The sequence below is a fragment of the Sinocyclocheilus rhinocerous genome, unplaced genomic scaffold (genome assembly GCF_001515625.1).
Source record: "Sinocyclocheilus rhinocerous isolate Xijiao unplaced genomic scaffold, SAMN03320098_v1.1 scaffold166, whole genome shotgun sequence".
NCBI classification, from domain to species: Eukaryota; Metazoa; Chordata; class Actinopteri; order Cypriniformes; family Cyprinidae; genus Sinocyclocheilus; species Sinocyclocheilus rhinocerous.
The window spans coordinates 2972160-2982058 of record NW_015633186.1 but is presented as its reverse complement, the minus strand read 5'-3'; the positions used below and the strand labels follow the sequence as shown (position 1 = coordinate 2982058).

General features: G+C 35.5%; 4 protein-coding genes across 8 annotated transcripts in view; 1 reads left to right on the top strand and 3 right to left on the bottom strand.

Annotated features, from left to right (window-relative positions):
• On the bottom strand, positions 1-3293 carry LOC107743754 (cell cycle checkpoint protein RAD1-like). 3 transcript variants are annotated; one of them, XM_016557151.1, is made up of 7 exons: positions 3094-3293; positions 1948-2161; positions 1761-1869; positions 1472-1677; positions 1323-1375; positions 515-613; positions 1-334 (listed from the first exon to the last, which is right to left on the bottom strand). In XM_016557151.1, the coding sequence occupies exons 2-7, from the start codon at positions 2140-2142 to the stop codon at positions 157-159; spliced, it is 840 nt and encodes a 279-aa protein (XP_016412637.1). In that variant the 5' UTR covers positions 2143-2161; positions 3094-3293; the 3' UTR covers positions 1-156. The 3 variants fall into 3 exon arrangements, with proteins under 3 accessions (XP_016412637.1, XP_016412638.1, XP_016412639.1); XM_016557152.1 differs by having other exon boundaries at positions 3204-3293; XM_016557153.1 differs by lacking the exon at positions 1323-1375 and having other exon boundaries at positions 1419-1677.
• A 286-nt stretch (positions 3294-3579) lies between these two features.
• Positions 3580-6722, top strand: ift20 (intraflagellar transport 20 homolog (Chlamydomonas)). 3 transcript variants are annotated; one of them, XM_016557149.1, is made up of 5 exons: positions 3580-3633; positions 4155-4302; positions 4432-4517; positions 4598-4701; positions 5859-6722. In XM_016557149.1, the coding sequence occupies exons 2-5, from the start codon at positions 4176-4178 to the stop codon at positions 5938-5940; spliced, it is 399 nt and encodes a 132-aa protein (XP_016412635.1). In that variant the 5' UTR covers positions 3580-3633; positions 4155-4175; the 3' UTR covers positions 5941-6722. The 3 variants fall into 3 exon arrangements, with proteins under 3 accessions (XP_016412635.1, XP_016412634.1, XP_016412636.1); XM_016557148.1 differs by having other exon boundaries at positions 3614-3633; positions 4159-4302; XM_016557150.1 differs by lacking the exon at positions 3580-3633 and adding an exon at positions 3673-3963.
• LOC107743752 (transmembrane protein 97-like) lies at positions 6715-7751 on the bottom strand. Its single transcript, XM_016557147.1, has 3 exons — positions 7549-7751; positions 7309-7453; positions 6715-7141 (listed from the first exon to the last, which is right to left on the bottom strand). The coding sequence occupies exons 1-3, from the start codon at positions 7660-7662 to the stop codon at positions 6867-6869; spliced, it is 534 nt and encodes a 177-aa protein (XP_016412633.1). The 5' UTR covers positions 7663-7751; the 3' UTR covers positions 6715-6866.
• A 787-nt stretch (positions 7752-8538) lies between these two features.
• The window catches only part of LOC107743727 (uncharacterized), a 6330-nt gene continuing 4969 nt past the window's right edge, over positions 8539-9899 (bottom strand). Inside the window, exons 8-9 of the mRNA XM_016557118.1 lie at positions 8678-8777; positions 8539-8592 (exon numbers count right to left, since the gene is read on the bottom strand). Coding sequence (XP_016412604.1) covers positions 8542-8592; positions 8678-8777 — 151 coding nt within the window. The 3' untranslated portion in view covers positions 8539-8541. The remainder of the gene's footprint in view (positions 8593-8677; positions 8778-9899) is intronic.

Sequence of the window (9899 nt, the reverse complement as noted above, 5' to 3'; positions counted from 1 at the left end):
TCCCCCCCCCCATTTCTAACTATTATAAACTTCTAATAATGTATAGAAATATTTGTGGTTTATGAAATATTCATATAAATCAGAATCAGATTAAGGAACCCACTGGTCAGTGCACACTAAATGTCAAACAAAACAAAAACAATTGTCCTTTCCAGTCTATTCTTCTTCTACTTCTTCATCCGGGCAGCAATAATATTCCACAAAACAAATCTGACCGTCATCATTCCTCACAAGATACTGTAGAGAGAGGAAGCCTCGACTGTCAGTTCTCACTGAGACTTTACAGGACAGAGCCAGAGCCTTTGTAGAGGGTTTCAACAGGGACATCTTATACCTTTGAGAATAAACAAGAGAAAATAAATCTCAGTGACTCTTTATTGTTCTTTTACAACTTACAAGTGAATGCCTCAGAAGTACTATAAGCAGTTCATAAGGCTGTTGTTATAAGTCTGAATTTACATATACAGAGCTATGAATGATGGGTAATGCAGTCTAAAACGTAAGTTCCTCCTACCTGTTGGTCTGGATTTTAGTACACTGGAAGAGCTCCATCATGTCGGAGTCTTTGGGATAATCATAATGAGCGTTTCCAGAATTCCCGAATGTGGATAATCTAGGGTGCAAAGGAACTAAATGAAATGTTTTGCCATTAAATTTGACTTGACAATACAATTTATTTTCCACTGTCAGCAATAGGCCAAATTAATAATCACATAAATGGAGTTGAAAATATATATCTATTAGTTATAACTCCTTGATTCAATTACATATACTACTGTTCAAAATTTGGCGTCAGTAACATTTTTCTTCTTGTAGTAATACTATAATTCAGCAAGGATGCATCAAACCAATCAAAAGTGACAGTAAAGACACTAATGCTACAAAATATTTCCGTTTCAAATAAATGCTGTTCTTATTTTAGTTTTTATTCATCAAAGAATCCTGAAAAAAAGTATTGAACAGCACAACTGTTTTCAACATTGATAATAATAAGAAATGTTTCTTGAGCAGATCAAATCAGCACATTAGAATGAGTTCTGAAGGATCATGTGACTGGAGAATGGAGTAATGAGTTTATGACTGCTGGAAATTCAGCATTGCATCGGAGTAATAAATTATATTTAAAATATACATTAAAATAGAAAACCGTTATTTGAAACTGTAATAATATTTCACAATATCAATGTTTTTACTGTATTTTTGGTCAAATAAATACAGTCTTGATGAACATGAGAGACTTAACCGACCCCAAACCTTTGAACTGTAGTGCAGGCAAACTGAAGGACAAACATGCTCATCTGTTGTGTGCACTGTTACTGTACCTGAAGTAAGGATGGCTTGGTGACATAGTAATCTGCAGAACTTCACTGGTCATGTCAAGCTCAGAGAAAGATCTGTTGTGTGCACTGTTACTGTACCTGAAGTAAGGATGGCTTGGTGACATAGTAATCTGCAGAACTGCACTGGTCATGTCAAGCTCAGAGAAAGCCTCTTTAAGACTGTCTGACTGCAGAATCACCTTGTTGGTTACATTTGTGCTGCAAAAATCAAAGTCTATGGGCTCTTCCGGTTCCTGTGTATTAATCTTGCATACGGTGACCACACCACCTTCTTCCAGGAACATGGTCAGTGGATATCCATAGCCATTGTAGCACATTCTCAAGGCGGTGCACACACCTTAAGGGTAAAATAAAAGACAGGAATTTGTTTTTTTATTCATTTTCCCAAAAAAATGACTGGATCATCATTGTGATACACACCTGGGACTGTGCTTCCCCCAAAGATAGTAAGGCAGTCCAGAAGAACGGTCAAGTTCACCTGAAATCCAACTGTATCTTCTTTGATTATGTATTCTTGAAAGATGTCAGCCTGACGAATCAGACACACAAATTGATTAACCCAACTTCTGTCAACCGAACCTGTAAGACACTGTCCTCCAACACTAACCTGAATGAATGCATTGGCTTGAAGGCATTTGGAGTCCTCAACAGTGACTTTTAGTCCATTCTGCGTTGCACTGAAGATAGCATGGTCCCTGAAAGAGATGGCTTTCAGGATGTTGGACAGATTCCTTGCGTTATCCAAACTGGCTATCAGAATGTACTGGTCAATGTCTGCTTGGGACTGAGTGGACAGAGGCATGGTTCTGCGTTGTCAGCATCTGAAATAACATTTGCACCTATAAATCCAACAGTCTCATATTTGATGCATACATTTCAATAGCCTCTAAATCAGTGATGGGCAAACTTGGCCCTTCCAGGCCACTTTCCTGCAGAGATTTGATCCAACCCTGATAAAACTCACCTGCCTGTAGCCTTCTAGTAGTCTTGAAGGCAATGATTAGCTGGTTCAGGTGTGTTTGATTAGAGTTGGAGCTAAACTCTGAAGGAAAGTGGCCTGGAAGAGCCAAGTTTGCCCACCCCTGCTCTAATTGGTCAACATGATCAAAATTCTGCAGTAAAAAACTTGCTGAACAGGTGCTATCTTTTGTCTGATTTATCTTTTACGTTTTAAATATTTAAGAGGCCTTTTAGTATATAATAGCAAAAAAATTAATAAAAATACAATAATAATAAAACATCAAATAACAAAATAAAATAAATAAAAAGTAAATGTAAGAAAACTTTTATATTGTAATATTTCAAGATGAATATTTACTCTTTTTTTTTTAAAGGAAAACTATCAAATTAATACATCAGGCTTCTGAGGAACATTTATTTGTTAAGCTCTCAATCATCATTATATGATATCATTATATATTGCATTGCATTATATGTTGCATCCCCACTATAAAAACTACAGAGCTTTGATAATTCTAAACATTATCTTACTAAGACTAATTATTGGGAGATATCTGAAATTTCAATGCATTTAAACTATTATTAAATAGTAGCCTGCTATATTGATTATATCAGAATTTCATCTTGGCCATATAAAACAACTGTTCCATTTAAAAATATATTATTCTGATTATTACTTCATGTCAGGCTCGACAGGTCAAAGACAACTACTGCGTTGCTAACAAGCTGCAACTAAGTTAGCTGTTTGCAAATGATCATTTATAATGACAGTAAGTTGAACCGGTTAACTTACCCACAGAGATGGTCAAACTCAGGTGGTTAAAAGCAAACATTAAACATAAACAGCATATGTTTTGTGTACGTTAAACCTAAAAAGTATAGATATGAAATATAAAAATTTACATATTTTTTTTGAGTTTGGCGCCCTTAAGTGGGTCTGCTTACTCTTCTTCTGGTATTTTTAACAGAGTTTAGTATCTCATCCGCTCTCTCGCACGCGCCGCTGTGGTCAGACGCGGATCTGCAGAGGGAGTTCATATACGGGCCTTTACAATATTTCGAGGGGTATATAGTATGAAAAGTTAGGCATATATACAGTTTTTACACCAATCTCTCATAATTAAAATTATAAGTAGCTAATTAACTCTTTAACATATATAATCATGCTTTCTTTCATTTTCAAAAATGTAAGATGTCAAAAATAAATATTTACAATGCGCTTGGACATCCCTCTCTCTCATCATGAGGTGGACCGGCCGTCACCTGGCAGCCGAGACAGTTAGAGGCGGTCAGTCAGTCCAGCAGAAGTGCCACATAATCAAACAAAAGTCAGGTAGGTTTGAAGCAGGCACTGGTCTGTTTTACTTTATTTAAATGTCTCATTCGGTGTAATAATTTCAGGGGATAATTATGAGGAATGTAATTTTATTTTCAACAATGTTTACCAAGCTTCTGAAGTTCCCAGCGGGTCTGTTTTTGTTTATCTATCTCAATAGCAACCAGACCTTGCCAGCAACAAAGCGATATGTGTGAGCTGTAGCATTTCCCCCCTCATCTATTTAACGTTATTTAAACAAAGTGTACGTGGTTTATGTAATGTAATGTAACGGAAACGGAGTGGTAGTTACATGTAGTTCTAATTAACCAGCTAACTAGCAAATCGGTAAGCTGCTTTATTGTGATCTGGTGACTATACGGGCACTGTGTGCAGGAAAATCAATTTTGTATTTGTTTTTCGCCACTACGGGGGCTGATAGTTTGAACGAAATGAAACGATGCACGTGTGTTTTCTTTTAAAATACATGTTTATGTATTTCTGTTATATATTTTTAAAGCTATTATCGAATTTCAAAGGCAGGTTTAGGTCCTCTGGTCATGGCTAAAGACCCGTTGGCAGAGGCTGGTCTTCATTTTGATGAACTCAATAAACTGCGAGTGCTGGAGCCTGATGTGAGCCAGAAAACCACTGAGCTCAAAGAGGAGTGTGAGGAATTTGTTGACAGTGAGTATTTCATTTTGTTCTTTATCTTATTGTGAAGTTTACCCCTCATGCAGATTGAACTGCATTATTTGCTTCATTCACAGTACAGATCAATAATTTCTTGGATATTTTTTTTCTTCCCAAAAACAGAGATTGGTCAGTTTCAGAAAATTGTAGGTGGCCTTATTGAACTTGTGGATGAGCTAGCAAAGGAAGCTGAAAATGAAAAAATGAAGGTATGGTCTTGCATTTTAAATGAATAGTGGGGCATATGTGTGTTATGTTCATTCATATTACTTCAATTATTATTCTTCAGGCTATAGGAGCAAGAAATTTGCTGAAATCAGTTGAAAAGCAACGGGAGGCTCAGCAGCAACAGCTTCAGGCTCTGATTGCAGAAAAGAAAATGCAGTTGGAAAGGTAACCGGTCTTATTAGACCTGTAATCAGACTGCAAATATTGTGCTCTTAAAGGAAAAGTTTATCCAAAAAATGAACATTTGTTGACAATGTGACAAATTGATCTGAGCGTTTTTATGAGCTGTTTGGACTATTATTCTGACGGCACCCATTCACTGCAGAGCATCCATTGGTGAGCAAGCTGTAATGTTGCTGTTTGAGCATAAAAAAGATCTGTAAAGTTACAAAGCTCAAAGTCCAATTCAAAAGGAGATATTTTATTTAACAGAAAGGCAACGAGTGTTATCACTATGTCGGAGACACGCTAGCTTTCCCAAGGCAGACGAACTTAGAGTGGTTAAAGTCATCCGGGTTTAAATCGCGTTCAAATAGATTAGATTTTGATATTTCAATATTTACACTGAAGCTCGCAGGCGGCTATGGTAAGGGGCATGACATTTCCCGACCAGGCGCCGAGTGCTGCCAATCACAGCACACACTGGCCCAGCTAACCAATCACAGCACACACTGGCCCAGCTAACATACTTGTTTATCTGAAAAACAATGCTACAGTCAGTTATTCTCCTTTGAAAATGTGCGTTCCGGGCCGGAATGTCCAGCTCTGTTTTGGTTTGTGAAACCCACCCACTGCCAGTTTACCCAATTGTATTTCGGCACCACGGGTTGCCAGTTGGCGGAAAACACAGCGTATTTAATTTCATTCATCGTCAAGTGTGCTCGTTCCTGTTGGTGTCTCAATCTGGCAACCTGCGGTCAAGTCTGAGGAGGAGGGGCCTGGTGAAAAAAACCCAATATTTTGAATTTGGACTGCATTACCTAGTTCAACCACTCGGTGTCAATCCTACATACAGCACCTTTAAAGGTCCCATATTTTACAACTTTCTGGAGTTTTATTTTAGGTTTTGATGTCCTTAAGAATATAAAAATAGCTAGAACTTTATGCAGGCTGTGTGCATTTTACTGTGGACTGACTGTTTTGAAACTTATATGGTAGTTACATAGCACCTCGACCTCCGTTATCATGAAAAAAGCCAGGAAATTTCAGTTTTGACAATATGGGACCTTTAACTACATCTCAGATGGCCTGAGTGTGAGTAAATTTACTGCAAATTTGATTTTAAGTAGTTCTTTAATTCTTGACTATTGTTTGTTTTGCAGGTATCGAATAGAATATGAAGCTCTTCAAAAAGTCGAAGCAGAGCAGAATGAATTCATCGATCAGTTTATACTGCAGAAATAAGAGTACGGTGTTTCCTCTTTCTGTTGGACAGGAAAAGTGATGCTGTGCATCTTGATTTACAGTGACTTCCTAATAACTGCAGGGTCCCTAACTAGGTTAACTGAATTGACCAGTTAATAGGTGACAACAGATGTCTGTTTCAGCCTCAACCTCTGACTCTATTGTGTTAACATTGAGTGCTTTTGCATGGCCAGTTCGAGGAGGCACATACTCGTAATCTTTCCAACCACAGATCATAATCTCAGATGAATACTATTTATATACAACAAAAGTTATTTATACTATTTATGTTAATTCGTTTGTAAATCAGATCTTTTTTACAGCAGGAAAATACAGTATTTGCATGTTACTGTAAATAATTCCATCATGAGACAACATCAGGTAAAATGTTTATTTTCTGTATGATTTGTATTTGAACTGCTGTTTGTGACTTGGAACTCATCCGGTTTTATTTCCTCATATGCTCATGGGACCACAACCAAAATATTTTCCGGAAGTTATGGAAAACTATTTAAAGCATAATTCATTTATTGTTTGTTTACATTTACTGTTTAGATCATCAAGTGTGTAATCTCAATATTCGACAAACTTCATACAGATATGAAGAACATTTAAATAAAAATATATTTTTCATTTACATGTGTTGTCATCAGTAAACAATTACTATGAGATCAAAAATTGCTCAAACTTGAAATGGAGTAAACGCTACAATTATCAAATATCCTGGCACATATTAAAATATTTAATCACATTTAATTACTAGCAATTACTACAGTAGTCAACATTTGAAGTGGATCAAAAAAGTTAATCAAAGTTGGCCTAAGACAAGAACGCTTTTAGGTTTTAAGACAACTTTGATGAAAGGTTTTGATCCACTTCAAATATTGACTAGTGTATAATGAATACATAGAAAGGATGAACTGTATCTATCTTTGTTTCTTGGACTTTGAGGAAGCGTTTCCTTTCGAAGAGGTTGAGTTATATGTTGAGCTGAAGAGCATGGTGAACAGTATCATGACAGGGATGATAAGGTACGGAGCATAAATGGACACCAGGGTCAGACGTTCTTGAAGAGTTTGGGGTCCCGGATGTGGCGCCAGAGGAAAGTTATTAAAAAGGACGTGACTTAAAATAGGGATTAAAGTGGTGGCCACATGAACAGAATAAATGATTGCTGGTGTCCTGATCCATTTGCATCCACCTATTAAATATACAAATACATCAATTAGCAGGAATAATATGACCATAGTAACTGGTATCCACTGACACAAGAGATTGACCACTAGGTGTAACTGTTGTGCCATTTAAAACGTCTGATTTTACAAATCATTAACACATTTTATCGAGTTTTAGTCGAACCCAACTGACCCGTCATGAAGGCGTATGCTGCAATTGGGAAAAAGGGCAGCTGAAAGAGAGCCTCGCAGAATACAAAAGATTTGAACCACACAGGCGGGTCCATCATCATCGGATCCTTGAATTCAGCAGCATACCAGTGCAATAGGTTTTTCAGCTGTAAAGCAAGTACTCATATTGATTTACCATTATATGTAACCTAGATATTATATGGTTGCATTAGTGAGTGCGCAGCACAAGGTGCAAACTTACCTTGGAAGGATACAGATGTTCAGGAAGCAAAGGCTGAAGATCAATCATGAGAGTAATTGGAATGTGGGACAAAAAGTAAAAGAAAAATATAATTTCTAAAGCGCGAAGAAACATTTTGGTAAGTGTTTTTGGTAAGTTCCTCCTCCGTCAGAAGAATTCCAGCAGTAGTAGACGGTGTCAGTGGTCTGTGTAGAGTAGCGTGTTACTCCTCTGTTTCTGATTGGTCCTTGAACTCGGTCATATCTAATCTTTGTCATTCCATTGGTCCATCGGCTCGGTTGATTCCTGAAGTGGGCGGATTCCTGATTGCACATTGGCTCATGGAGCGTAACCACAAGCCTAACTAAAATTACCATAGCAACTAATTTTTTTTTTTTTTAATAGATGCTGCAGTTATATTTAAATGGATTGGCATTAGCCAACAGTGTCATTAAAATAAAATAAAAATAAAACAAACAAATAAATGAAAGACACTTACACAAACATTATCCCACATTAAATTATGGATTTGCAGTGACAATAGTGAAAAACATCTTCAATCAAACAATGACTGTTAAATTGTCTAAACATGATTACACGTTGATTAATAAAATGTATTTTTATTATTACATATATTATTATTGTAACAATACTAAAAATAATACTTGTTTTTATAACATAATTATGAAAACTGATATCAAACTATTTTATTGTTAAATTATTTGGTGTAAATAAAAGCATGTTAATCACAACAAACACTGACTTTTTTTAGATGATGTTATTTTCAAAATAATCCTTGGAAACATGTCAAAAATACTGTCAGTTGGTCATTAGAGTTGTGTAATGTCTTCCTGCTAACAAATTAAGCATTTGTAAAATTAAATCCTTAAATAAAAACATTGGTCAAAAAGTATGCCTGCACACAGTTAGGTGTTACATGAGAACAAAGATAAAACAATTGCTACAGAATTCTCATAGAAATTTAAAAACAACTAGTTATATATATTTTTAAATTCACTTTTCCTCTGCATTCATGATCCTTTGGTTGTCAACGTCCACATAATCCTGCAACGTATTAGTAATGTTTTATCACTTATCTATAGGACAAAGGTAAAGCTTAAAAAGTAGATCAAGGACGAGTATGACTCACCCCATCACTCTCCACCACACTCTCCAGGATCTTGACAATGTCTGTAAATGAAGGTCTATTTGTGTATGGATCCATCCAGCAGTCTTGCATGATATGTTTTCTACATTTAAAAAAAGAAATTAACTATTGAAAACAAAAAAGCACCATATTTAAAATACTGGCAGAGCAATAACAAAAATAAAGGTATTTTTTAATAAAATTTGTAGTATATATTTGATATATTTCTTATTTTGAGTGCCAAGAAGTGTCAGAGCAGTGTACTTAGAGTTATGGAGGACATATTAAGTTCTAGAATATTACACTTGGTTGAATTAAATCTAGGTTGTACTCAATTCTGCAATCCTTCATTTAAACAAAAATTGGCTAAGTTTTTTATTTTACAGATATTAATGGCATGTATTTCTCTGTTTTTATTAAGAATATGTTTAATACATTTCAATTTTGCCATCTTTCTATGAATTATATCAGTGATCATTAAGAAAATACATCTTTTATATTTAATCAGAGGGGGTATACTCATTTATGCTGTGCACTGTATAAATCATGACCATAAATTGAGAATTCATTCCATGACTTAACTAAAACAAGGGAACAAATTAATAAGTCGTAGCCATGAATTAAGAATTTGTTCTCGTTTTAGTAAATCATGGCAACAAATTAAGGATTCATTCCCTCATTTTATTAATTTGTGGCAACAATTTGAGAATTTTTTCTCGTTTTAGTAATTTGTGGCCACAAATTAAGGATTTTTTTTTTCACACATTTTAGTAAATTGTGGCCACAAATTATGAATTCATTCCCTTGTTTTAGTAAATAGTGGTTACAAATGAAAAATGTCCCCTCGTTTTAGTAAATTGTGAGCATAAATTAAGAATTCGTTCTCTCGTTTTAGTAAATAGTGGTTACAACTTAAGAACTTGTTTCCTTGTTTTAATAAACAATGGTTACAACTCAATTCGTTCCCTCGTTTTAGAAAATTGTGTGCCAAATTAAGAAATTGTTCCCTCGTTTTAATAAACAGTGGTTACAACTTAATAATTTGTTCCCTCGTTTTAAAGGTCCCATATTGTCAAAACTGAAATTTCCTGTTTTTTTTTTTCGTGATAACGGAGGTCGAGGTGCTATGTAACTACCATATAAGTTTCAAAACAGTCAGTCCACAGTAAAATGCACACAGCCTGCATAAAGTTCTAGCTATTTTTCACGAACCGTTGTGACTTCC

Bases quoted from the DNA above. Each gene is read 5' to 3' on its own strand.
- LOC107743752 (XM_016557147.1), bottom strand. From the start codon at position 7,662: ATGTTTCTTCGCGCTTTAGAAATTATATTTTTCTTTTACTTTTTGTCC. The intron at 7,454-7,548 runs GTAAGTTTGCAC...CTTGCTTTACAG, and splicing joins AACATCTGTATCCTTCCAAG to CTGAAAAACCTATTGCACTG. The intron at 7,142-7,308 runs GTCAGTTGGGTT...TATATTTAATAG, and splicing joins AGCATACGCCTTCATGACGG to GTGGATGCAAATGGATCAGG.
- ift20 (XM_016557149.1), top strand. From the start codon at position 4,176: ATGGCTAAAGACCCGTTGGCAGAGGCTGGTCTTCATTTTGATGAACTC. The intron at 4,303-4,431 runs GTGAGTATTTCA...TCCCAAAAACAG, and splicing joins GTGTGAGGAATTTGTTGACA to AGATTGGTCAGTTTCAGAAA. The intron at 4,702-5,858 runs GTAACCGGTCTT...TTTGTTTTGCAG, and splicing joins AAGAAAATGCAGTTGGAAAG to GTATCGAATAGAATATGAAG.
- LOC107743754 (XM_016557153.1), bottom strand. From the start codon at position 2,142: ATGCCTCTGTCCACTCAGTCCCAAGCAGACATTGACCAGTACATTCTG. The intron at 1,678-1,760 runs GTGTGTATCACA...TTTACCCTTAAG, and splicing joins TGGGGGAAGCACAGTCCCAG to GTGTGTGCACCGCCTTGAGA. The intron at 614-1,418 runs GTACAGTAACAG...TTTGCACCCTAG, and splicing joins CCAAGCCATCCTTACTTCAG to ATTATCCACATTCGGGAATT.